Below are 25,905 nucleotides of genomic sequence, written 5' to 3'. Positions count from 1 at the left end.
ATTTGCCTTACATCCGATTTTGGGTGATTTTTAAACTTTTATTTTTTGTGCTTTACTGTATTTTTAGCCCATTTTAAGTATGTTCATTATATTTGCAGTGGTATTTAAAGTCTAATTATGGTCCGCTCATTGTCCGAATTACCTTGTGTATTGTTTTTATTCATTTTCAAATGATAAGTAAATTATGGTAGTCTAACATAAAAAAATCTAAATAAACCACAGAATCTTTTTAGGGTGCTATAGGGGTAGGTTCAGCGCTCCCCTGCCTTGCCCCAATTTGGTGTATGTCATTTATTTCTTATTTTTCTTGCCTTACACAGACTGCAATAGGTCTCAGATTTTCATATCAACTCAATGTGATAGTATAGTTATGTCAATGAAGACACATTTTTTTGAAAACATGGTTGTTTTACAGAAGGAATTAAGGCAAGAATAAAAGGACCTAATGAAGAATTTTAATTAACTGGGTAACCGTTGTGTTTGAGTGGCATGTGTCACTCAACATTAGTTTAGGTGGAATATTTTCTATATGCTGCATGTGTTATAATTAAGAACAAGATCTTTTTATTTGATCATATTTCCTCCATGAGCAACAAAAATGTAAATACTGAGGAATTTATTTTGGCTTTAAACATTCAAACATTCCTTATTGACAAGGATGTTTAACCTTCACTGAGTGATTGATATTAATTGATCAGTGCGATCACCTGATTATTAACAAACTTTGACCTTAAGAAAACAGAGATGCTCTTATTTCAGGTGTACAGTAGTTCACGTTCCATCTTCCTTTAAGAAAAAATGAGAACAAATGCAAACATCAAATCTGTGATTCCTTGTGTTTAATTAGCATCTTCATAACATGATTAGCTGTTCAATTCATTATTAAATTAATTTCCAATAAAACCACTCACACAAACACCACTCTAAGGTTTCATTGCTTTACATCAAGTCTTTCTGTGGTTCAGCAGCTGATGTTGAGTTTTTAGTCCAGTAGTTGTTTCCTGCAATGAGCTGCATCAGGTTTAGTTTAAACATGAGAAAATAAAAACAGCATCAAAATAAAGAGAACTGAGAGCAAAGGCTGCTGTTCTGAATATTGATTTGAGATATTAAGCCAATAAACTAGTGTTTGCATGTTTTTTTTTCCAAGACCAGATGAGGTCCTGGAGAGCCTCAGTCCTGTAGTTGGTGGAGATGTTTCCAGTCAGCACAAAGCAAACTGATGCTCCATACTCAGTTCTTTTTTTTAACAAAGTAGCACAAAGACACGATAAAAACAGGGAAATGTGCTGAACCTGCAGGACTGCAGCCCTCCAGGACCAGGTTAGGACCTTAAAGTAACAACATTCCACCTGCGTCTCACAGCTAAAAAGGTCCAGTCATGTTGTGTGAGACACATGAGGTGTTGAAGGTTTTATATCATCATCTCAGAGCTGAGTCACTCCTTCCTCCTGCTTCTCTCACATGACATCAGCACGTTTGTCACGGACTCGGTTCCTTTGTTTAGTTCGTGCTTTGAAAGCAGCAGAGTTGAAAAGATGCTAAAGAGAAAAAACAAAAAATGAAATTTAACTCTTCAGTTATTCATTGAAAACATTGAGCGGTCGCGCTGGATGACATCAACTAAAACTCATATCTCCATATTTATCTCAAATGTCATTATACAATATAGATCTTAATATTTTTAATTCAAATCAGAAAGACAATTCTGGGTGAATATGCTGAAGCATAATGCCACTCAAACAGCTGATCAATATGTGGCACTTTAGGCTTTTTCACTTGTAAAGGACAGCACGTGTGAGTGAGTGTGGTTTGTTCAGATGAAGGTCTGGGTTAGGATTCACTCATCATCTAACTGAGCTTTTCATGCTAAAGCGACTCCTAAAACCAGTGTTTTAATAGAAAATTAGCTTTAGAAAATATATCTCAGAAATACGGAAAAATGAGTGTTTAACTATGAATAATATTAAACATGTTCTGTGTGATTGTATAAATAGTGAGAGGTGCATGTTTACCTTCTCAAAGCGTGAGATCTTGTTGGCTTTGATGGTAGCGTCTACGATGAGCGGCGCTCCGAGGCCAAAGATGTCTCTGAGCAGAGGATTAAACTGTCCCACAAAAACAAAACATTCATTGATTTGACTTTAGCCTGTATATATATATATATACATATGTGTATATATGTACATATACATATATGTATATATGTGTCAACATGTAAACAACACATTCTTCTTCATTAAAAGTAAGCTTTTCGTTAGCGCTTAGTAGCAAACACAAGTGAACATTAGCGAGCAGCTACATGCTAATGATACGCTGGAGCCTTCCCAACATAGACTAATGCAGTTTACATTTTTATTATTCAACTATTGTTATCCATATACTTTATTGTAGTTATTAATCTGCTTTTTTTTAAAAATAACTTCAACTTTTTAAACTATTGCTATTTTTTCAGTTATTTATAACCTTTCAACTGTTAAACACTTTCAAACTATTTCAACATGTTTTTTATAGCTTTATTTAGAATGTTTCAGAAACAGTTTTCAACATATCTTCTGCATTATTTCACAGACGTTCATTGGCTAGGCTAAAGGTTAGTGCTAATGCTAGGCAAACGCTAATTTAGTGCTAGGTTAATGCTAATATTGTACTAATGCTAAGCTATTGCTAGGTTAAAGCTGAAATCTCTGTTTATGTTTGATTCTTTTACTTTGATCATTCATATACATTAATGTATATAAGCCCCTCCTTCGTCCTATATACCTCTATACAAATAGCCAATAGGCTTCAACTTCCTGTAGCAGAGACTGTCAATCAAAGTAAATGCGTGTGCGTAAACTGTGCACGGAAACAAGGCGGAGCATCACAACAGCTAACATGCATCATGGAGGAGTGGTCTAAAACCTCAAAACTTCTACTAAAGCTAAAGAAAAGTCCAGGTACAAAGTTAACAGAAACATCTTCAACAGAATTTATCTCAGAGCTGCTTTTCAAAGGGGGAGGAGCTTGTTGCTTTTAAAAGGATTCCTAATTACCACAAATGTTTAATTAGTAAAAAACAATACTACACATGTCGGTGTGTTAAACATTGTTATGTTACGTGCAAAAAGTAGAGGCGTGGCTTCTGGTAGATTGGCAGAGGGAGGAAGTGGAGCTGTTTAGGGCGGGACATCCAGATGTTCTCTTTTCATCCTCCAGATATCAGCTTTAAATGGAAATAATATGAAAAATCCACTTTTGCAGTGTTTTTGATCACATATGAGGCAAGTAGAGTGTGTATGTGTGTGTGTGTAGCTGGGTGACATGGGGGAGAGAGGACTGATCACTTCTTCACTCAAAAAACATTTTTAGTATTTATCTTTTTTTTTTTAACCCAAACAAACTGATTACAGAAAGTGGCCGTAATCTTAAAATGAACGTTCTGCTACACAAAATGACTCCAAAATAACAGAAACACACACTTGGGGTATTTGGAAGTCATTGACTTTCAGGTTGAACTCATACCCCGTCAGGGTGATAGTCGTTATTAGTAGACATGTAAATATACACCTGGTGGCAACACATTGTTTTAGTTAGAATTATCACCTGTAGATGGTGTCTGACTCCAGACTCCAGGACCTCCTTAAAAGCGTCATAACTCCTCCTCCTCATCCAGCTATCGATGTAGATGCCCTCCACTCCAAAGCGGATCTTCTCCTCCGTAAAGTCTTCATTCTTTAGAAGGAAAACATGATCAGATTCTTTAGTCACATACACAATAACATATTTAGTCATTATTAACCCTCTGGGCACCTTTGAGAAACAAAACAGCCCCTTCTGTAGTTTTTTACATTTTTTTTTTTTTACCTTTTTTTTTACCTTTTTTTTAATGATAATGTGTTTTCATAAAAACACATCAAATATTCAACTTTTCACCTTTTTTTTGTTGAAAAAAAATTACATTTAGTGTTTTAATATGAAATTATTACAGCCTTGAGTAGGTCAATAATTAATAGGAACATTGATTTTGAGGCATTTCTTTTAGAGCTATGAGCATCTATTGAACTTAGGCACCAAAATGGTACAATCATAAAAGTGTCTTCAAAACGTCATATATAAATATTTTTCCCACATCAGATCTTCTCAACAACTTCAGACCTAACTATAAATTTAAAGGTTTACATTATATTTTTATTGCCTTTTTTGTCATAAAATTTTCATTGCATTTTGTATTTTGAAGGTAAAGGCTTTGAGTTATTTATGTTATATGTGGTATTATAATGGGAACAATTATGAATCATGCAATAAAACTAATCATGGAAATATGAACATGATATTAAAAGAGAAGTCCTGTTCATACAATTAGACTTTAAACTGAATGAGATATTGAGAATGAAATAAACTGAATTAGCAGAGAGCACAAGTTTGGTCCCCAAAGGAAAAATGAAGAAAAGCCAAAACCAGAATTTTAGAAACCGGCTTAAAATCATCCAGAATCTGAATGAGGTTGAAAGTCAATTCAAATATTTCTTCTTCTGTTATCTATGCATAATAAAAGCTATAAACGCCAGGGATCTGTGTGTGTGTGTGTGTGTGTGTGTGTGTTCCTCAAATATCTCTGAGAATCAGAATTCAACATGGCCGCTGCTTGGTTCAAAGGGGCGCCATCTGCGTGTTTGTTTAATTCAGAATTAAATTGCGTTTGGGAATTGAAGGTTTACAAGGTCAGTTTAAAGAGGATTTATCTTTTATTTTTAAATAAAAAGGAATTAAAGCTCCCACGTTTCTATAGCAACACATACTTCCTACGGCACATCAGTAGGAGTTCACGTACCTCTATGTAATGCAGCACCTCCCTGAAGATGGAACGCTGTTTCCTCCGCTCGTTCTTTGCTCTGTGTTTGTTTCCGTCTGTGGCTAAACTCTTCAGACACTCACACAACGCTTCACCATCATCCACCTCGAACTCCTGCGTACACAACACACACAACATGAACACATGACACGTCCATAAAATCACTCCTTTACACTGTACACATCATGGTTGAGAGGTGGGCGTGACAAACATTTCCAATTTCATACCAATCTTCTTAAAAACGTTCCTTCATTGACAACAAAGATCATTAACACTTAAAATGTTTACACACAAAGAAGAAGCTTTAAAAAGTATCAGAAATTAAAAGATCATTTAATAATTAGACTGCATTACATATGGACTGAGAACTAAATGTAACGTAAAACCAAGTGCAAAAATAATTCATTACGTTGTCATGTGAAGTGGAGCGGAACAATAATCAAACTTTTAATAGTTGACCTAAAAAATAAATTTCCTTGATCGACCCGAGGCCGTCAAACGTGAGCTTCTGTCATCTCTGCGGTAAGACTTGATAGACACTCAAAAAAGAGGTCTGGAGTGTTTTGGAAAGCAAGATGGGAATGGTCGATATTAACTCACTCAGTGCCATTGACGAGATAACTCGTCATTTGCATTTTTTCACGGGGATTACTAGAAAACACCCTGGTGGAGGTCTCTCATCAATATCTAAACTGTGGGGTGTTGTAGTGACCAATTGTGACCTGAAGATGGCAGCAGTGCACCTTTAGATGAGAGATTAGCCACTGATGCTACCCAGCAAAGGAGGAAGAAGCAGGAACGTGTGAGATTATGGCGCTACAGAGTGATATTGTGACATATCCAGCAGCTCACAGCTCCACATACTAACATAGAACATGTGTGGACCTGAGTGGATTATTGATAATGTTGCAATGTGAGATAAAACCATCAACTAACTAAATGGGTCATCCCTACATGTCAGGGGGAGGAGGGGGGGGGGGTATGGAGGTGGGTACAAAATACCCCCAGCCTGTGAGCCAGATAGCAAAATAATAGGTGACATGTAGGAGGTAGCAGCACCTTTGGATGAGAGATCATCCATGCTCAGCAGAGCTCAGAGGGAGAAAGAAAGGCGTTTACAAGACAGAAAATGGCGCTACGTACAGAGTTGACGTTCCCAGCAGCGCACACTGGACCAGAGCATGTGTGGAACTCATGGATAATGTGGTGATGGTGAAATAAAACCATAAAAAATGGGGTACGCAGTGACACTCTATGTCTGGGAGGAGGAGGAAGTTACGCGTGTGCAGACTGACGTCAGAGAAAGTTGGAGGAACGCCAAAATACAGTAAGAAATCTGTTCAACTCTGACCCAGATAGATAAATAATAATAATTTTATCATCAAAAGCCTGGTCTGTGTTTGTTTTTTTTAGTTTTATATAAGGAAACAATGTTCAGATGTTAAGAGTTGTCACTAAAGCAAAAAAAAGCTTTCAAGTCACTGACAGGGTTTTTTTTTTTTTTTTCTTCTCAGCTTTTTGCTCTGAAACTGAAGATTTGTGTAAAACTTGCTCTATTCAACAGCTGATTACAAAAGAACAAAACAAGCCAGAAACAATTTTTTTTTGATGAAAGTAGAGACATCAATCTTTCAGAATCTGGTGTCAGATTTCAGATATATAGTCATAGTAGAAAATATTCTGAAAAATCAGTCAAAATGCTCAAAAATGGCTGGTACTGAGGGGGTAGAAAATCTCAGAATGGCTGGTACTGAATGAGTTAATGCAGCCAGAACCAAGATAAGGGAAAACAAGGAGACTATTACATCAGTGTTGTCGTCGCTGAGCGTTACGGTGAAAGGAGGAAAGCCTGTCTACGTGTACGGATGACATCATGCAGCTGCACCGCTGACACTTTGGAAACTAAATGTGAGGATTTGGAGGCGAATTCAAGGAGAAATAATATCAGTAATTATTTTAATTTAGTTTTGATTTATTTATGAAATATGTTACTTGCATTAAGAAAAATGATGTTTATTTTCCCTGTTGGTTAATTTCATACGTGCACTGAATTTACTCTGGTTTTCTTAAGCTTTTTGCCACAGATTGTAAACAATGTTTTGTTATTGCCTACACTTTTATATTTGTTTTCACTCATTATTTGTAGATTTGAGTCATCGTGTGTGTTGACCTCGTCTATGTCACGTCCCAACTCCACCAGTAGGGCGATGGTTTCTCCCACTGCAATTCTGTAGTTGACGTCACTGCTTTGAAGACACGCCTGTAGTTTAGAGAGGTGTCTGCAGTCATAGAAAATATCATAGAAAGAAAAGAAAAAAGTATCATTTATTAGTAATCACACTTCAACATAATATTACATGCATATAAGATAACTGAGAATCACTGACAGCAGCCCTTAGTTGAATTACAGTAGTTTCTTTAACATTGCATTACGTTTAATCTGATTGGTTGGCAATGATGTGATAGGTCGCTTAATCATTTTAAAACAAAAAATAATTATTTAGTCAGTAATGGTTGGGTGTAGAAATGTAACAAATTGTTTTACTTCTTTTAAAACAAACTTAAGTACAAGTAAAATTACTGATTTAAAAATATACTCAAAAAAGTACAAGTACCCATGAAAGCAACTCCAATACAGTAACATGAGTATTTGTAATGTGTTACTTTCACCTCTGACTGTGTGAGACAGAATGTGAAATAATGTTTATTTTATAAGTTTAAACAGGAAGTGTTGTGCATATTCTCTTCCCATTACCCACCAGATCAATGAAAAATGATCAATCAAAAATTGAACTTGACTCACAGGTGGAGCAGCACGGTGAGTCTAGAGGCAGGACACAGGGTGACCAGTAGAGCCCACGCCTGCAGCGCTGCACTGTGGAGTCCTGAGCAGCCAGGTTTAGGTGTGGGCAGAGTTCCCTCTCTGCTTGGGTAGGAAGTCATGAAAATGCCCTCCAGATGAGCGAGTGACTTTATCAAGTCCTGGAATAACAAAAACAGGTTAAACTGATTAAAACTGCATCAGGAAGAAAGAAGTAAAAGTAGGACCTCAGAAGGAAACTATGTGGTGTGATATCTAACAGGGCGTTTGAGGAGGTCTGATTTCACACATCCATGTTAGGCTCATGAGAGAATAAAACCAACCACTGGAGTCAATGGTCCTCATTTATTAACCTCAGGTAAAAACGTGTGTAAATCTGAGTTCACAACGTGTGATTTATCAATCACTGGTATCTGACCAATCACAGCGTACAAATGATCAGGTGTTGATAAATGTGGAGGCTGAATTCAATCGTCATTACCATGTTATGCCTTCTTGTTTTCTTCTAAACACATTAAATAGGTAATAAATGTTAAAACACGTCTGCTGGTGCCAAATTTTCAATGAAACGAGTGCTGGAGTCGGGCGGAGCCGACCTTTCCCCTGACACCTCGTTTAACCTGATCCAAGCACTTGTGGAAGCACCATCGACACTGGAGCTGCTTTCACAGTGTTCTCTCTCATAGACAGTACACTCCCATAAAATTAATACACGGAGGCAGTGCCTTATCTGCGTGTGGGCGTGGTTCTAGCGCCTCTAACTGACACACGCCCCCAGCGTCTCAAAGCAGAGAGAAGTGCTTGTTTTTCCATGATTTTGAGACTTAATTTTATATACTTCATTTTTTTCATCTTTTAAATTTGGCTCAGTGGTCAACGACATGTTTCTGTCGTTTGAAACTCATAACACACATTTATTTCTGCTTTACATGCGCTTAAAGGATCTCATTTAAACATTCTGTGGAAGAGGATCAGCTACTGAGCAGGAGACGTCTGCCCCCCTGTGTGCACTGAGAACTACACAACAGAAATCCTGGAAACACACACGGATAAATGATGTTATATCAGCCTCGTTCTGCACGCTTTAGGCAATAAATATCACATTAAATAAAAAAAGTCTTACAAATGACTAAATATTGTCCCTTGTCTGTGTATGTTATACCGTCACCCAATTTCACCAGTAATTCATCACATTATTGCTTACTGCAGCACATTTGTGAAAGTTTAAGGAACTATTTACATTTAAAAGCATGAATGAGGTCCTGTTTCCTCCGTACAGCCCCCAATGATGTGATGTACGGAGGAAATAGGACCTCATTTTCCAACATAGAGGATAGCAGCGCTGTGTCCTCTGTGTGTGTGTGCGTATGTACTGGATGAACCTCTGCGCTCCTGTTCGGACAGTAGAAGACTTCACCAGCGGGGTTATACAGTATTCCGTGAGGAAAAACAGTAAAGTGGGATCAGTAACGTGGGCTTTTCTAAAAATTCATTTTATTTTGTTTAGTTTGTTTCTTATCTGTTATGAATGTGTCTGCTCATGTTTTTTATTTGACAGCTGAGGCTTGTTTGATATTTTATTTTCAGTCTCAGTTTTTCTGCTGCTCCACTAATCCTCTCAGATTATCTACACGAGTTCAGACCTGACGTAGGATCTGATCATAGCGTACGATCACGTCAACATTGATAAATACTCAAGATTTCATGAATTTGGTCAAACACAGGTCGTACGTTCAACTCTGAATGTACCAAGAGTTGATAACTGAGGGCCAGTGTGTGCAGGCCTCTCTGGGTCTTTAACCCCTCCCCCCTCAGTGGTGTGCTGCCCTGCCCCATGTGTCAGGGCGAGGGATGAAGGGAGTGATGTAGAAACTTTAATTGAAGAATATTTCACCAACTCAAACTACTCACCTCTCCATCATCAGCAGCGGAGACGTAACAACACATCCCCAGAGCTCGTGCACACTGAGAGAAACAGAGAAAATCATCTCATTTCAACCATTGCAAAACAAATGTAGATCAATCAATATCCTAACACTGTGTGAATTTAACTTCATTACTGTAATAAGCTCTAGGGCTGCTGATGTCACCAATAACACCTTTGTTAATGCCTAATTACTCAAGACATCGTTAAAGAATGATGGTGTTACTTGTTTTTGGCTCATCAGTAAAATGTCAGCGTTAAAACGACAAAGAAATAAAAAACTACTGCAGCCCTGAGAGGCTTTATACCCGACAACTTCTTAATTCTTGTACATACAGTGGGGAAAAAGTATTCAGTCAGCCACCAATTGTGTAAGTTCTCCCCCTTATAAAGATGAGGCCTGTAATTTACATGTAAATGATGTAATTTACATCATAGCGGCTGAATAAATACTTTTTTGTCCCACGGTAGCTATATTTTATTTGTATTATTTTAATATTCTATTTTTTCTCCTATAATATGTGCACTTGTATTTAATCCTTATTTAATTAACAGTCTTTTACTTAATTATGTACGCTTTCTTTCTTTCTTTTGGAGTTATTCTTTCATCGGTAATATTTCTCAAGCCTGTAACAGAGTAACTTTAATCTGGGATAAATAATTTCGGATTCTGATCATAATGTTAAAGTGAAGAAATTACATTTCTCAAAAAATATACAAACCAGAAAAAAAAAAAAAACACATCTTAATCCGAAGATGAAAGTTAATCTTTACATTCCGTATGTGATCTGACTCACCTGTCGTATGGAAAGCAATAGAAGTGGATCTGAGCATTTCTTAATCCAAACTAATCTGTTTTCAGACTATGAATCCTTGTTCATTCTGACGGGGTTTTATAATATTTCTTGTTCTATTTTCTTAATTATTTATTGATTTAGATTCCGTCATCATGACAGAAACCCCCCCTGAAGAAATGACTCACACTCTGGCGAGCCGCCATGCTGGCAGTGTTGTCCATGAGAATAGTGGTTAGGATGGGACGGAGGATCTTGAAGCCTTCTTCTGCTTCGTCTCCACCCCCCAGCTGGATGCAGAGCAGGGCGAAGACTGTCGCTGCAGCCGCTTGCTCCTCCCCCCCGCCTGATGGAAGTTCGAGAAAACAGACCATCATTGGTCACATTTACATGACAGATTTAATTTAGAATAAAAGTTAAATCCTCTTTAAACTTTGTCACAATAACGCGCTGGTGATGACATAATCCAAGATGGCCACCAGGACTCTAGCTAAGACTATTTATTTAATAATAATTTACCAGTGATTAGTTCCCATCTCCTCCTGCTCTACAGACCAAAGTGAAACCATGAGTTATTGTCAGGCTACTGTTTCAAAACTACAATCAACATAAAAATGAAAACCATTCTCATGTAACTGCAGGTGAAAAGGAGAAAGGTTCCTGTTTCCAGTAATCACTGAGAAGAAGGCAAAAATTGAGCATAATTAAGCAAAGATAAGTAAATTGTCCACCCTTGTTGTTACCTTTCTTCAGGCTTCTCTCCAGGCAGTCACTAACAGTGAGGCGTCTCTCTGTGAGGAAGTCATACAGCACCCTAGAGGAAAAGGCCAGTCTCAAAGATTCCAGGCCTGCGAGACGCGTCTTTGCACTGAAGAACCCAAGCAAAAGAAAGAAAACACCAAAGATAATCTGAGTGAGTGATGATGAGCTGTGGAAACACTAATTCTTTACAAACACTTTATGTAAACGGTTTATCTGTTTTGTATTTACATGTCTGACATAAGCTTTAGAGTTAATTCATAGGACTGACAGCTAAACATCAATGCACAGGGAAACAAACGCACGTCAAACACATGTGTGCAGTGTGCGCTCCGCTGCGCCAGAGACAGTAGATCTATTTACATAATCTATGTTTCAGTGTGACAGCTGAAGCACAACACTTTTTTTAATTTTTGCAGTGCAGCACGCACTTATACACAGCTGTTGCTGGACATAAAATAATGTTTATACATTAAATACTTTATATTGATATTTAATCCTTATCACCTATACAAGTGCATTGCATTTTTTTTTATTATTTTTTTACGCTATTGAAACTGATACCGTTGCTGGTCGATCAATGAAAATCTTGGTCGACCACGACAGCATCAACCAATCAGTCAACTAAACAACCAAAGTTGGCAGCCCTAAAAAATACATAAGACAACAAAATACACAAAAGCAGTAAAACATATACAATGGGACATTTATTAAGAAACAGCTGCACAATATGTGCCACTTTTGGGACAGCACGTGTGAGTGAGTTCTGTAGTGTGTCTTGTTTAGGGGGAAGGTCTGGGTTAGAACGCACTCAGAAATCCATCTAACTGAGATTTTTATAATAAGTATTTTAATAGAAAATAATCTGTGTGATATTGTAATTGTTCAAATTGCCAAAATAGAAAACTTGATATATCTTGAATCTCGATATATTGCCTAGCCCTAGGGCGCGCTATTAATTTATTATTATTATTTATTTGCGTTGGCAGAAGCTACTGTGCATCTAAAATCTATAAAAATAATTTTTTCCATGGCCCCCAATCATTTTAAAAAATGCCCCCATCTTTTAGACTACGGGGCCAAAATTACCCCATAATATTTTCTTTATTTCATACCCTGGTTCACATTTAAATAGTAGGTAAAATACTTCAACGTACAGAATTAAAGACAATATATTTCATAATAAACTATCAATTTAAAAGTCAAAGATATAAACATAAATATATATACAACGTCTCACCTCTTATCCATCAGGTTATCAATGCACTGCTTGAGTTTATCTTCCATTTCCTCCTGAGCCGTCAGTTCATCCACATGTTCTCCTCCTGTGAGCAACCACACGTGTTCTAATGATGGTGTGTTATTGTCTGGCCCTGAGGAGCCACTGACCTGCTGGTTTAACATGTACTATTGATTATTAGCTCTTCATTGGGCTTTTATCTGACCTGTGCCTTCCTCCAGGACTGATGCAGTATCACTGGCACTGCTGTAGTGGCTGAGGACGTCTGATGTGAGTTCATCATCGCTGGCCGCCGACTCTCCTTTGACCCCGTTTTTAACGCCTGGAACAATGAGAAAATACAACCCTAAGTTAAACAACAGAGAGGAATGGTGATGTATGGGGAATACATTAGAAACCTGACTAAATGAAAGAACCACTCCTGACTTGTTGTTATTTATCGTTAGTGTTCTGCTCGTCAGTTTGCAGGTGGTTTAAAATTGGAGCCAATCACAATGACAGGTATGGTGTAAACTGCTATCAGAGTACTACAGACAAAGCATGTGAGGTGTAAAAATAAATTAAAATAAATGTTCCAAAAGAGGATATTTATAACTTTCACCAACAATTACGAGCAGTGCTATGGCTTCTAATGCCAAATATTTCCCTTTGTTACAATCAATAGGTGCACAATCAATATCCATTAGTTATTTTTTATTGATTAGAATTCATAGAATCGTAAAACTAAAGCTACAAAAAGAAAGAAAAGTAAATCCATGAACCCATTGGTTCAGAGACTTTGACTGTAGGTCAGCTGCCTTTCTTTGTCAGTAACTGTACACTGACACAGTCCTATTACAGACACATTTAAATACTGTTAGAAAAATAGCAACTAGAGGAACACAAAAATGTCAGTTTCAGAGTTTCACTACCAGTGTTTCCCATTTGCCGCTGTTTGTCCTCGATCTAATGTTGTAGCATGTCATTACAACCCCTGTACAGTTGGTGGCAGTATGAATCGTCTCCACCACTAAAACCAAAGAAGAAGATGCAGTTCTTGAGGCAGTTGGTCCACCAGAGAAGAAGACATTGCAGAAGCGGGAGACAAAGCTTAAAACTGCATTTTCGGTTTTTGACCAAAACACTTTTCCCACCAAAACAAGTCCCGTTACTGATTTTGTTCAATTTGTTGTAACATTTATATGACAATAAGCAATTGTTTGACACTTTAAAAGAGGGTTCTCCAGCACACGAGGAAAGCCAGCGACAGTTAATTTAGAATTTAAACTTCACAGCAGCTTGAAGCACTTCACATTTCTATCGATCGACCAATAATCGGTTCTGCAATAATATTGCAATTTTCATAATGATCGATATAGGCGATATTTTTCCACCGATAGCCGATAAAACAAGTTTATCTAAAAACACACTCCTTTGGCTATCACACAGCGGTCTTTCTGCCTGAAGTCATAAATAAGTACATTTTTCTGCACTTTTCACAGGTAAAAACCACAAAGTGCTGTATAGACATTTCAGTTTCATCCTGTCCAAAGAAACATGGAAAGACAATCACATATAACATGGGAGGACAAGAACGAAAGAAACTGTGGGTGGCCATGGGTGGCGCCCCGTCTTTAGATGACAAGTGGGAGAACAACAGGAGCAGAGGAGAGGAGAAAAAGCAGGTTTTAAACTGACTTCCCTATTGGGGAGGAAAGTATGTGGGTGGGGGGTGGGGTGAATTTAAAATAACAGGAGCAACAACATAAAAGGATAAAAAAAATCCATTAACCGAAAGCTTTTTTAAAAGAGTCACGATCACAGACGGACTGGTTTAGGTCATTCCAGAGTCTGGGGGCCACAGCCTGGAACACCAGGGTTTTAATATTAGTTTTAGGGATCTTTAGGAGACCCTGGTCTGAAGACCGAAGGGTGCACCCTGAGGTGTAGGGACACAACAAGTCAGTAACTGTAACTCACAAATATTATGTAATTTATGAGACTTGTGAATAGTTTTTTGGAATTCAGCACTAAACATTAAATTAAAATGAACGGAGGGAGCAGCACCGCTGGATGTCACATCCAACACCTCAGCTCTAAACTGTTCAAAACGGTTTCATCTCCATCAAATATTTAACTGTTTTTTTCAAGAAATAAAATGTTCAACATTTCTATCTATAAAACAAAGAACGTCTGTGTGTGTGTGTGTGTGTGTGTTCCTATGTATCTATGTATCAAACTGACATGACAGATTCAGCATGGCTGCTGCTTGGTTCAAGGGTGTGCAACGTTGGATTTGTTTGGACACCCCACCCCCCACCGACTGAGTCAACAAACTCAGTGATGATGTCATCAGTCCTAGCTCTACAGTGATGATGTCATCGCTATGTTCTAATAGTCCTATCCAGAGCCGTATAGTGAGAGAATTGCTACAACTCCTTTCACTCCAATAGTTCATTTTTTTTTACAGCAATGGAGCCTCAATAGTTCCAGGAAGTGATCAGTTTACTTTAACAGCCAATGAAGCTAGAGCAAATTAGACAGTTTGTGATGCACTTTAGAGTAATAAGACGTTTAAATAATCATTGTTGGCAGTCATTCCTCATCAGAATTTAAGCTTTTAAAATACACAAATATTGTTTAACTTTTTGTTATTCAGATCATTTAGAGAGTTTGTCCAATCTAATCACCAGCACTAAGAGAAGCTTGTCTGATGTTATTGTTTGATAAATGAAGTAAAAATACTTAAGCATGCCCTGTGACTGTCCCTGAAGCCCCTCCCTCTCTATATATTCACAGCTTTCTCATTATTAATCTCTGATCAATAAATGGACATTTATACCATGTGGTAAACTAAGGCAATGGATACACACGTATCCTTATATATTATTACTGATGGTTTAAACACATGGAGACTGATTAAACTTATTACAATACATCACACATTAAATAATATTAATATTAATATTAAGACTATAAGTTATATTCTCTTTAATTTCCTTTTAAAAGAAGTCTTTGTGACTGCTTTTTCCTTTTGTAGATCTTTATTGAGTGTATAAAGAATCACTAAATGACTTCTTTAATAATGACGACGTGGTTTCATGAGAGTGACTCAGCAGGGGGCAATGCATAGCCTGTAAAGCTAAGCTCAGTTCCTGCTAACACAGTGTTTTCTGCTGTTGGTGGGATTACTGAAGGCCAGAGCAGCCATTCAGTCCTTTATTCAGTCAAATACGACTCCCAGTTCACAATGGACACAACTGTGACATTTTTCTGTAAAAGCTAGTAGGGAGACATGACAATATACATATTTTGCTCATATTCAGGGTTAAGGATTTAAGAATTATGACAAAAAAAAGTGTGACAAATGTGTGCGAGGGGTTGTATTAACTTCAGGGTCAGTAATAGGATTATGAGGATTAAAAAGTATCTAACTTTGAACCACTAAAGTTCAGGTAATGTGAAGGAATCCACCCAAATGAAAATTTATGGCCGAAAACGAATAAAATATAAACATTTGGCCAAATACCAAATATCGGATGTGGTTGTTAAGTTTTTCACTATTATTATTTTTTATATATATATACAGTTGTGTGCGAAAGTCAGGGCACCCCTTTAAAAACAGCATATTTTATATATTTAAAAAGTTATAATCATATTTACTGTCTCTCTGGTATATGGGAAAAAAAGACAATATTGTCAGGAAACATTAATGCATAGTTACATTTTATTTTATAAATTGAACAAAATTACAAAAATGAAAAACATAATTTTGGCATATATATATATACCGTATTTTTCGGACTATAAGGCGCACCAGTTTGTTATTATTATTATTATTATTATTATTATTAAGACGCATTAAGCGAAATAAAATAGTCAGATAAGTCAAACTTTATTCAACTCATTAAAAATAACTCTCAACATTGTTCAGGTTTAACACATAAAATACAGAACAATACACTCACTTTTTCAGTTCAGTATGTTGAAGCACAGTAGTTAATTTCATATACACCTGATTATAAGGCGCACTGTCGATTTTTGAGAAAATTAAAGGATTTTAAGTGCACCTTATAGTCCGAAAAATACAGTGTATATATATATATATATAACATTATGACATTTTTTACATATTTCAGTAGTCTTTGCTTTTCATAAAAAACACAACAAAGTTTATCATTTATATTCAAATAAAACAAAACATGCAGTCCAAATAAAAAACTAAAGTGCATTAAAGGTGAGGCATGATGAATAAATGACTTTCTAATGTTTATCTACAGTGATAAACATCATTTAGCCTCATTCAGAGGAACAAAGTGTAAAAAGTTCTGTTTCCTCCCTTATTATTACATATTCAACACACCTCCTAGAATGTTAGCTCCTCCCTCTCCAACTATCTAACAGCTAAAACAAACACTGCTGTTTAATATAGAATATATATTATACTTTATTACCATATATGTAAATACAAACCACTACTTTTTCTGCTGCTGATCGTGTTGGGAGTCACTGCTTGGAGCCACGGACCCATTGTTTACACACATCAGCTGTTAGCACTCCATGCTAATGCTACACCAGCCTATGCAGTGAGAACCGTGTAGTGTAAGGAGGAAACGATGGTGATGTTTACGTATTCATGGCTCACAGCGCTAACAACGGACTCTGTTATGGAATTGAATGGTTTCCAACTTTTACACGGTGACAGAGAGCGTTAAGGAGAGTCTGGATGTGTTTGTGTGTAGAAAGGAGGAGCTGCTGTTGCTGCTGGTTCTGCAGCAACGCACACACTTTTCCGACTCTAACTCACTGCACGTTGTTTGATTGCGTCACACGCTACTATTTAGCCTTGATTTTAACTCGCTAAACCAAAGGCCGAATGTTGCTTTTTTTTGCAATTTTCGGCTGAATATATTCGGTGGCCAAATATTTGGTGCATCCCTAATATGACATCTATTTAAGCATTACTTTCCACTTGTGCTCAGGTAATTCGAACATCCTAGAACAACATTTTTGAGTTGTTCATGCCTAGATTCGTCCTATAGAGTGGAGCAGCAACATGCGCACAGTGAGCCAATGTCCTATGATACGATACATTCAGGTGGATTTAAACTCATGTGCTGTGACATCACCTACTGTCCAAAGCATTGCTTAGTGTTACAGTCTCTGACATTTACTGATGGCTAAACAATTAACATTAAGCTACAAATATCACATTTCCTGCTCTGCAACAAACGTTAAACAGTTGAGCTGATGAGTCGACACATGGAAATCAGCCAAACTTTGCTTTGGAAAGAAATGAAATCTGAGTATGCAATTACAAACTTTTCAGCTTTACGGACTTTAACCTAAATAATTGGCTACACTGTTACTTAAATCAGGGGTGTCAAACTAAGTTTAATTCATGAGCCAAAAATGGACCAGTTTGATCTCAAGCGGGGTGTAGCTTTTAGACAATTTTAACATCAATTGTGCCCTTGTTCTTGATATCAGTCCCTGCAGAATCTTCACTTCAAATATTGTTGGTATTTTAGCCAATTTTTGTGCAATTGTTTGTGAGAAATTACAAGATTTGTGGAAAAATTAAGAGTTCTTTCTACAATTTGCAATTTAAAATCAAAACAAATAAAAACTACAAGCCCCTAAAAATATTGCAGAGTTTCATTAAATCGGTGAATTTGAGATATCTACAACTGGATTATTTGGTCATTTACACAATATTTCATGTTTTCTCTGTCATTTTTACTGTCTACTGCGGGCCAAATTGGATGCTCTAAAGGGCCGCATTTGGCCCCCGTGCCTTGTCTTAATTACATTGTTCAGTTTTTAAGTTTTATGTTAAGTTTTTCCCTCTTAAATAACTTTAAAAGGAAGGCTGGTGATGGTCACAATTATGCAATAAAATAAACAGATGAATTTCATTGCAATAATAAAAGATTGACCTTCGACAGCATGTGCAGACAAGTTGAAAAAATAAAATAACTTTGACTTTTTAAAGCCAATAATAATCCTAATAATCGTTTGTACGGATTAAGCTTTCAGCTACTGAACTCTACTGGTGTAAGGTCACTGACGTGTCTTGTCTCTCGCCTTCACTACATTCTGCTAACATGGCAGTCACTCACAGGACTCTGGATCTAGATCTGACTAGTGCAGACTGGTTAGAGACCCCTGGCTCCTTGAAACACTAGATATAGATAGATATAGATAGATAGGACACGTCACATCTCTCAGCAGGCTTTTGTTTTGTGTGCCCAGTAAAAGTTCAGACACTCATTAAGCAGGGTTGGGGTCAATAATATTTGTAATTGCATAATTGATAATTCATTACAATTACATACAGGTGTTAAGGGTCATTGTTCAGATATAATGGATTTTTTAATGTAACTGATGTTTAGCACAAATAGTTTTATAGTTATTGATAAATTCCAACTTCACATTAGAGATATTATAATAAATGCACTAAACAAAAAAAATGCATACAATCATCACAACGCTATAGGAATAAAAGTTAGTAAAAATGTAATTGAACTTTAGTAATTGATAACATAATTGTAATTGAGTTTAGGGGGAAATTAATAATTGTAATTTATTTGCAATTGGAAAAAATGCCGGTTATCGTAATCATAATTGAATTGTAATTGAAAACGTAAACATAATTGACCCCAACCCTGTCATCAAGCAACACCCTCATAGAAATGTATACTCAGTCATATTAGGACAAAATATTCCATTAATGTACCAACTAAACAAGCTTTAGAGCAGATTTGACCCTTTAGACAAACAGTCAGTGTGCAGTAATAATAGAAATAAAAAAGCATTCATTCTAAGAAAAACCACAAAAACCATGAGAAGCATCAAACCCCCTAAAAATACAACCATATTCAATCATTTTAAAGAATTGACTATTAAATGAATCAAGCGATAATACTGGAGTGAAGGGTATCGTTACCTTTGAGATGATGTTTACAACAACGCAGCCTGGATTCAGGGAAAGTTAGAGAACGTTCACATGCAAAAATAGTCTAGAGTGAAAATCAAGCTGCAGTAAAAAGACCATTAAACGTTCAAATCTGCTCATTTCATACGCATTCAAATAGATGCAATGCTTTTTATATTTGTTATGTTATTAGTGAAAAACTAATAATCACTAAATGATTATCAGACACAGAGCCAAGCTACTGTGACCTCATGTAAAGGATTACATAATGCAAAGTTTGGGTCCAAAATAAAAATGAAGTCACATAAATAAAAATAGTTTAATATCCTAATAAACTGTAAAATGTATACTATAAATTAAAACAAATCAGATTATTTCTTACATTCCCACATGTAGTTATGAACCAATGAAAATAATAAATAAAGTACATGTTAATATTTCCAGGGTGTGTGAGTCTAGAACCAATGTATATCTGTGACTAATCATTAGTGATGTGAACAGTCTATGTTCATAGCTCTAAGCTGATCACATTACAGGGAGCTGAGACATATGCTAAGTAGTTTACTGAACATGTTCCAGACCCAAACACACACTGACTATTTAGAGGAGCTGACATGTCCACCAGATATGATGTATAGCAGATCTATTACTGTAGGAGGAGCTTATTACTATACCATATTTATATATCTATACCTTTATATGTGATGGAGTTACAAACATATGGTAAATGGTAAATGGACTAGATTTATATAGCGCTTTATCCCCACACTGAAGCAGTCTCAAAGCGCTTTACATATCAGCTCATTCACCCAATCACTCTCACATTCACACACCAGTGGGACAGGACTGCCATGCAAGGCGCTAGTCGACCACTGGGAGCAACTTAGGGTTCAGTGTCTTGCCCAAGGACACTTCGACACATAGTCAGGTACTGGGATCGAACCCCCAACCTCTCGATCAGAAGACGACCCACTACCACCTGAGCCACGGTCGCCCTTGAAGATGTATTAGAAGATGAACATGGAAGAACAATAAGGACACACCCCCTCACTCCATTATCCATATCTTAGAAAGTATTCAAAGTTAAAATAAATGACAGCGTGTCTAGAATAATCACAGAACAACTGAACATTTTACAATGTTTTTAGACCACATGTCCTGAAAATTTGTTAAAAAATGACTTGGTCACAAACCAGAACCAAGAAAGTGTGAGATTCTTTAGTGGGTTAAGTGTGCCAGTAGCTTCATGCAGGGGTGGGGGGGCAGAGACCAGGTTACCTTTAAGGTGGGCTTTGTTCGACTGCAGCTGAAGAACCTCTTGTCGTAGAGAGCCTGGAGATGACCAGTGAGTGGATATAAAATAGATTGAATGGAAAACGGTAGAGCGTGTAAAAGAACGAATGAAAAGAGACATAAGATGTATGGATGTCGACAAAGGAGTAAAAAAAAAAAAATCATGAGTAGGGCTGGGCCACATAAACCAAAACATGTCATATCAATATTTTTTCTCAAAATGGTGATATATGATGAATAAATTTACATATTTTTGACTCAATAAAGTATACATTTGTTAATTTGCTGATGCATAATGTCACACAGACACATATTAACAAACAGCTGAATAATATATTCCACTTTTGGCTTTTTCTCCTCTAAGGGACAGCACGTGTGAGTGAGTTCTGTAGTAATCATAATAATAATAATAATGCATCAATTTTATATAGTGCTTTTGTGGACACTCAAAGTCGCATTACAGAATTAAGGGATTATTCTTTCAATCTACAGATAGTGGTGGTAAGCTACTATTGTAGCCACAGCTGCCCTGGGGCAGACTGACGGAAGCGAGGCTGCCAAAGTGAACCATCAGCCCCTCCCACCACCACCACTCACTCACTACATTCATACGAGGCAATGTGGGTGGAGTGCCTTGCCCAAGGACACAATGACAGATACCACTGGGGTGACTGCCAGCATGGCTTGTTTAGGGGAAGGTCTGGTTTAGAACACACTCAGGAATTCATCCAACTGCATTTCTATACCATTCGTTGAATTTGTGAAAGCAGCTCCTAGAATAGAATAGAATAGAATAGACCTTTATTGATCCAGAGGAGAAATCCACATGTTGCAGCAGCACAATAGAAAAGCAGAAAGTAAGAATAAAAATAAATACCAAAAACATAGGTTAATAGTGCAAAATGTACGGCTGTGTGACATAAATAAATTAGAAAAAACTAAACTAAAACAACTAGGGATGTAATGATTAATCGTAAGGCAGTTAAAAATCGATTCATAGGTATAACGATTGATATCGATCTTCTGAAAATTGAATCGCAGTACTTTTTTTTAAACCAGCAGGGGGCGCTATCCAGAAGTATAGGCGGCGGGCGGAGTCTGCTAATACTTTCTTTCTGGCCGCCTTCTACTCTTAAATATGTTAATAAATGATTCTTTACCCCTTCAGCACCGAAAGAATATCTGTAATATTACATGAATATCTGTAAAAGTCACGTTATTCTATTAGCTCTGTCTGCTAGCATAGCATCTCTTCTTCACTGGTGGAATAACTGCATGCCAACCGACCACTGGGTTACCAGCGCCCTCTGCTGGTCCAAATAAATATCTGACGTAAATACAGGTCAATGACGGTTTTTTTTTTTTTTTTTAAAGTCCAATTGTTAAGGCACAAAATACATTTTCAGTTGCACTTTTAAAAAGAAAAAGAACTATTATGCAGTTTTGCATTGTTTATTATAGAACCAGAATTTAAATTAATAGGCTTCTTCTTCATTTGTATTATTCCTTTATTTATTTAATTCAAGATTTATTTTTAGTTAAATTGCATTATTTTGAATAGTTTATCAAGGGATTCTTTTGACAATTAAAAATAAAAGGAAAATAGTACAGTATTAAAATAAAGGAATATTTTTCAATCATCATTTGTCTACAGTCTCATTTTGTAAAATAAATCGTGAGAGAATCGAATCGTGAACCCAGTATCGTGAATCGAATCGTATCGGGAGTTGAGTGAATCGTTACATCCCTAAAAACAACAGAAAAAAAAAAAAAAAAAAAAAACCAACAACAAATGTGCAAATTATAATAAGGAATTTGAAAATCAGTATGTGAATAAAAAATAAAGTATAAAATACATTGATATAGGCAATATTGTAATTTTCTATATCACCAAAATAGAAAACTTGATGTATCTTTAATCTTGATATATTGCCCAGCCCTACATATGAGGCAATAATCTATAGATTATAATATTTATTGTTGATTGAACCCTGACTGGAATAGGGCTGCACAATGAATCCAATTTTAATCGTGATAAGGATTTTGGTTTGGTTTTAACCTGATCGTCTGCAATACTTACATTTATATTAGGCTGTTGTTATTGGTCTGACCCTGGACCTCAGACTATAGTTCCGGCACTTCCTGTGCGCAGTAAGCCTCCTAGCTATAGTTTCTTCAGTTTTATTTTATCCTAACGCAGGAAATACCATAAAACATTTCTTTTTTTTGTATATTTATTATTAAAGGTGGAATTTGCCATGTTAAATATGTTAAAATGAAAAAAAAGTACATGTCAGAAGTGGGATTCGAACCCACATCAGCAGAAGGAAATGTCCTAAAGTCTAGCGCCTTAGACCAGTTGGCTATTCTAACACGGTGTTAACATAGACACATTATGCTTACGTAGAAAAGGTCCAGCAGTGACGGAACTGCACATGCGCACAGGAAGTGCCGGAACAATAGTCAGGTTTGTCTGACACTACAGACACTTTGTTTATTGAGAGTGAGGAGTCACGTGGTGAGTTGGGTTGTTTTGGGGGGGTCTGAGCCCGTCAGCCATGATGGTGGTAGACGCCCCCAGAATTTCACGCATTCGCCAGAGCTTTACTTTTTGCGCATTTACGTAGAGGAATACGACAAGGAAAAAGAAGAAAAGCAATGCAAAAAGAGAAGGTGAAAGAAAAGGGACCTTACAGGGACAAACTGATACCAAGCACAAAAAAGAGGTATTTGGAGAAGCTAGTGGACATTCACAACATCGACCCGTACAAGCTACCTCCAGCGGAATGGCACAGAGACCTGGACCTTTTACCTCCGTGCACATACATGGACATCGTAAATTACCTAGTTTTTGGTGTAAGTTACTACACAATGCAGGAGTTCAAAAGCCACAAGTCACTGGAAAGTTACGAGACTTTCTGCTGCGGCTGAGTCAGGACTTGGTCATCTACAAGCCTCCAGCTGGTGAAAACAGTGTTTACTGGCAAAAGTAAGTTTCTTCACATGTGTTTTAGTGTGTCAGAGACAAAGGCACTACAGCGTCCACAATCACATAAGGTAACCTACACTTCCTAGCTTTAAGAGACAACTACATAAAGACATTTTAAGAGAACGTTCCACAGTGAAAATGCAGAGAACACACACTCATCCACGGGGGTGTGAGATCCAAAGTAAGGTCCTTTCTTCTAATTGTAGCCAACCAAGCAATCCGACGTCTCCTCGTCAGGTCAGACACTTGCTCTCCTAGATGCTGTGTCCATTTCATTAACATAAAAAACTGTATCCCGTTGTTCCTCCGTCTTCCATGGCTATCGTGGGAGGTATTGGAGCAGTTCTTAACGCAGCAGTGACTTCCAGGCATGGTCAAACAGTGCGGAATAGCAAGTACCTCCGCTACGACTACTACTACTAAAAACACATGTAAACAATCTGTTATGCCAACATGGCGGCGGGGAGGATCGGGGGGAGGGGCTCTAGGCCGTGACGACAACTCATTCTCAATAATATGGGCTCTGCACTCATTTAGTTAACCTTTAGTACATTTCAAATTCTTGAGTTCATTTATTTTCTTCTTTTTATTATTATTTAAAGCCTCATGTTGCACTGTAAACTGTGCACATATTGTTTAATAGTATTTAAATAAAATCCAAATATACCAATTATAATGAATAATTGTGATCATTTTGGCCATAATCGTGCAGCCCTAGACTAGGATCAGAATAGTATATGTCTGTGGGTGAACAAACACACGTGTGCTTCCCACGCAGCTTTTTTTTTTTGCACAAAACGTGAGTGAACAGTACCGCCCTAAAAGACACGTGGTGACTATCACTGATCTGTGCTAATACGGAGAAAAAACGTGGAAACTCGCAAACAGCCACGTTTAAAGTGTCATAAACCAAACACTTGTTATCGACACATTGATAAGAATGAAACACGTTTCTCTTCATTTTAACTACATGACAGCTGCTAAAAATAACACGAGGTTGCCCTTAACAGGACAGGTGTAGTGCTTCAACTGGTGACCCATTTAAGTAATGACTCACTTCCGGTTATACATGTACGATGAAATACACATAAAAAATAAAAAACTTTTTATGGTTTAATCTGTTGAGAAGAAAGTATTGAGACATAAAACTTTTGTTTAACTTAAACAAGTCTTAATAAAAGCCAACAATACTTTTAAAACACGTTTTATCCTATATAAAGGGACGCTAACATGTGCTAATAAACGCCACATAAAATGTAAAACTGATCACAACCAATAGATTCTCCCCCAAAAAATGATCAAATTTGCTGGTCATCTTATGATATGGACGAGTTTTATCTGTTACGTTTGCAGTTATCTACTTTGTTATATATTTTTATTTACAATATTTATGTTAATACAGATCATGTATGTTAGCTAAAAATGATATATATATATATATATATACTACGAAAGCTTCTTTGTTTGTATAAAATGCTCGAAATGTATTTCTCTATTTACACAATTAGGAACCAATAAATAATAAACCGACGAACAAGAATGCAAAGTCAGAATATAATAATCTAGTTTTTATTTTTAGCATCAACAACTACGGACCATCAGGTAAACTGGTCACCAATTGAGCCGCTACACCGGGGTCCTGAACGTAAATAGACGAGCCAATAATAATCAATATCATTTAATCTGACTGTGCACAGGTTGTAAGAATAACACTGATATAAAACATAATGTAGACACAGTAAAGCCGTTTAAAGACAGACAATCAGCAACAGGCTGCAAACACTCCTTATTTTGGACCTCCATAGAGGTGAACTTACCCGGTTTACCGGAGCCACGTTTCCCTCTTTTACTCCTCGGCATGTTAGCTACACAGCTAGCCGCTGTTAGCTTCCTCTTCCCCGGGGTGACAGCCGCTTTAAAGGCGGTAAATGCAGATCACAGCTCGGTTGTAACCAAAAGGTTTGATTTATAAACACTGTTGTTGTTTTTCTAACAGAAGTGTGTTTTAAATGCTGGTCCAGGAGCCGAAAAGTCACCTTTCTTCAGTCGATATTATCTGTGTTTGTCCCCAGGAAACCGATATATAACACCAGGCAGGGAAGGCACAGGCTCTCTAAAGTGTTTGGGACAAAGTTGGAGCCACGCTGTTGTCACCCCGTCCACCATCATCATCATCATCATCATCATCATCATCTTCTTCTGTAACTACAGAAACACGCCGGTGGCCCGGGTTGCCAGGTCTGCTGTGTGTGCCAACCAATAATCCGACTGATACAGTACAGCCGCCGGCAATAAAAGCGACACGTCTGCGACATGGAGATGAAGATTAAATATT

General features: G+C 37.1%; 1 protein-coding gene across 5 annotated transcripts; it reads right to left on the bottom strand.

Annotated features, from left to right (window-relative positions):
- Positions 1-1,412: 1,412 nt before the first annotated feature.
- On the bottom strand, positions 1,413-25,905 carry ifrd2 (interferon-related developmental regulator 2). 5 transcript variants are annotated; one of them, XM_028453566.1, is made up of 14 exons: positions 25,607-25,904; positions 25,388-25,483; positions 20,567-20,620; positions 12,578-12,694; positions 12,373-12,457; positions 11,117-11,241; positions 10,562-10,719; positions 9,567-9,620; positions 7,638-7,816; positions 7,005-7,113; positions 4,814-4,948; positions 3,586-3,714; positions 2,016-2,108; positions 1,461-1,541 (listed from the first exon to the last, which is right to left on the bottom strand). In XM_028453566.1, exons 2-14 carry the CDS (start codon positions 25,428-25,430, stop codon positions 1,461-1,463), a joined length of 1,362 nt encoding a protein of 453 aa, XP_028309367.1. In that variant the 5' UTR covers positions 25,431-25,483; positions 25,607-25,904. The 5 variants fall into 5 exon arrangements, with proteins under 5 accessions (XP_028309366.1, XP_028309370.1, XP_028309367.1 ...); XM_028453565.1 differs by having other exon boundaries at positions 1,413-1,541; positions 25,388-25,899; XM_028453568.1 differs by lacking the exon at positions 20,567-20,620 and having other exon boundaries at positions 25,607-25,903.

Source organism: Gouania willdenowi, chromosome 7 (assembly GCF_900634775.1).
Source record: "Gouania willdenowi chromosome 7, fGouWil2.1, whole genome shotgun sequence".
NCBI classification, from domain to species: Eukaryota; Metazoa; Chordata; class Actinopteri; order Blenniiformes; family Gobiesocidae; genus Gouania; species Gouania willdenowi.
Note: the sequence above shows the minus strand (reverse complement) of the source record. Positions and strands in the feature narration are given on the sequence as shown.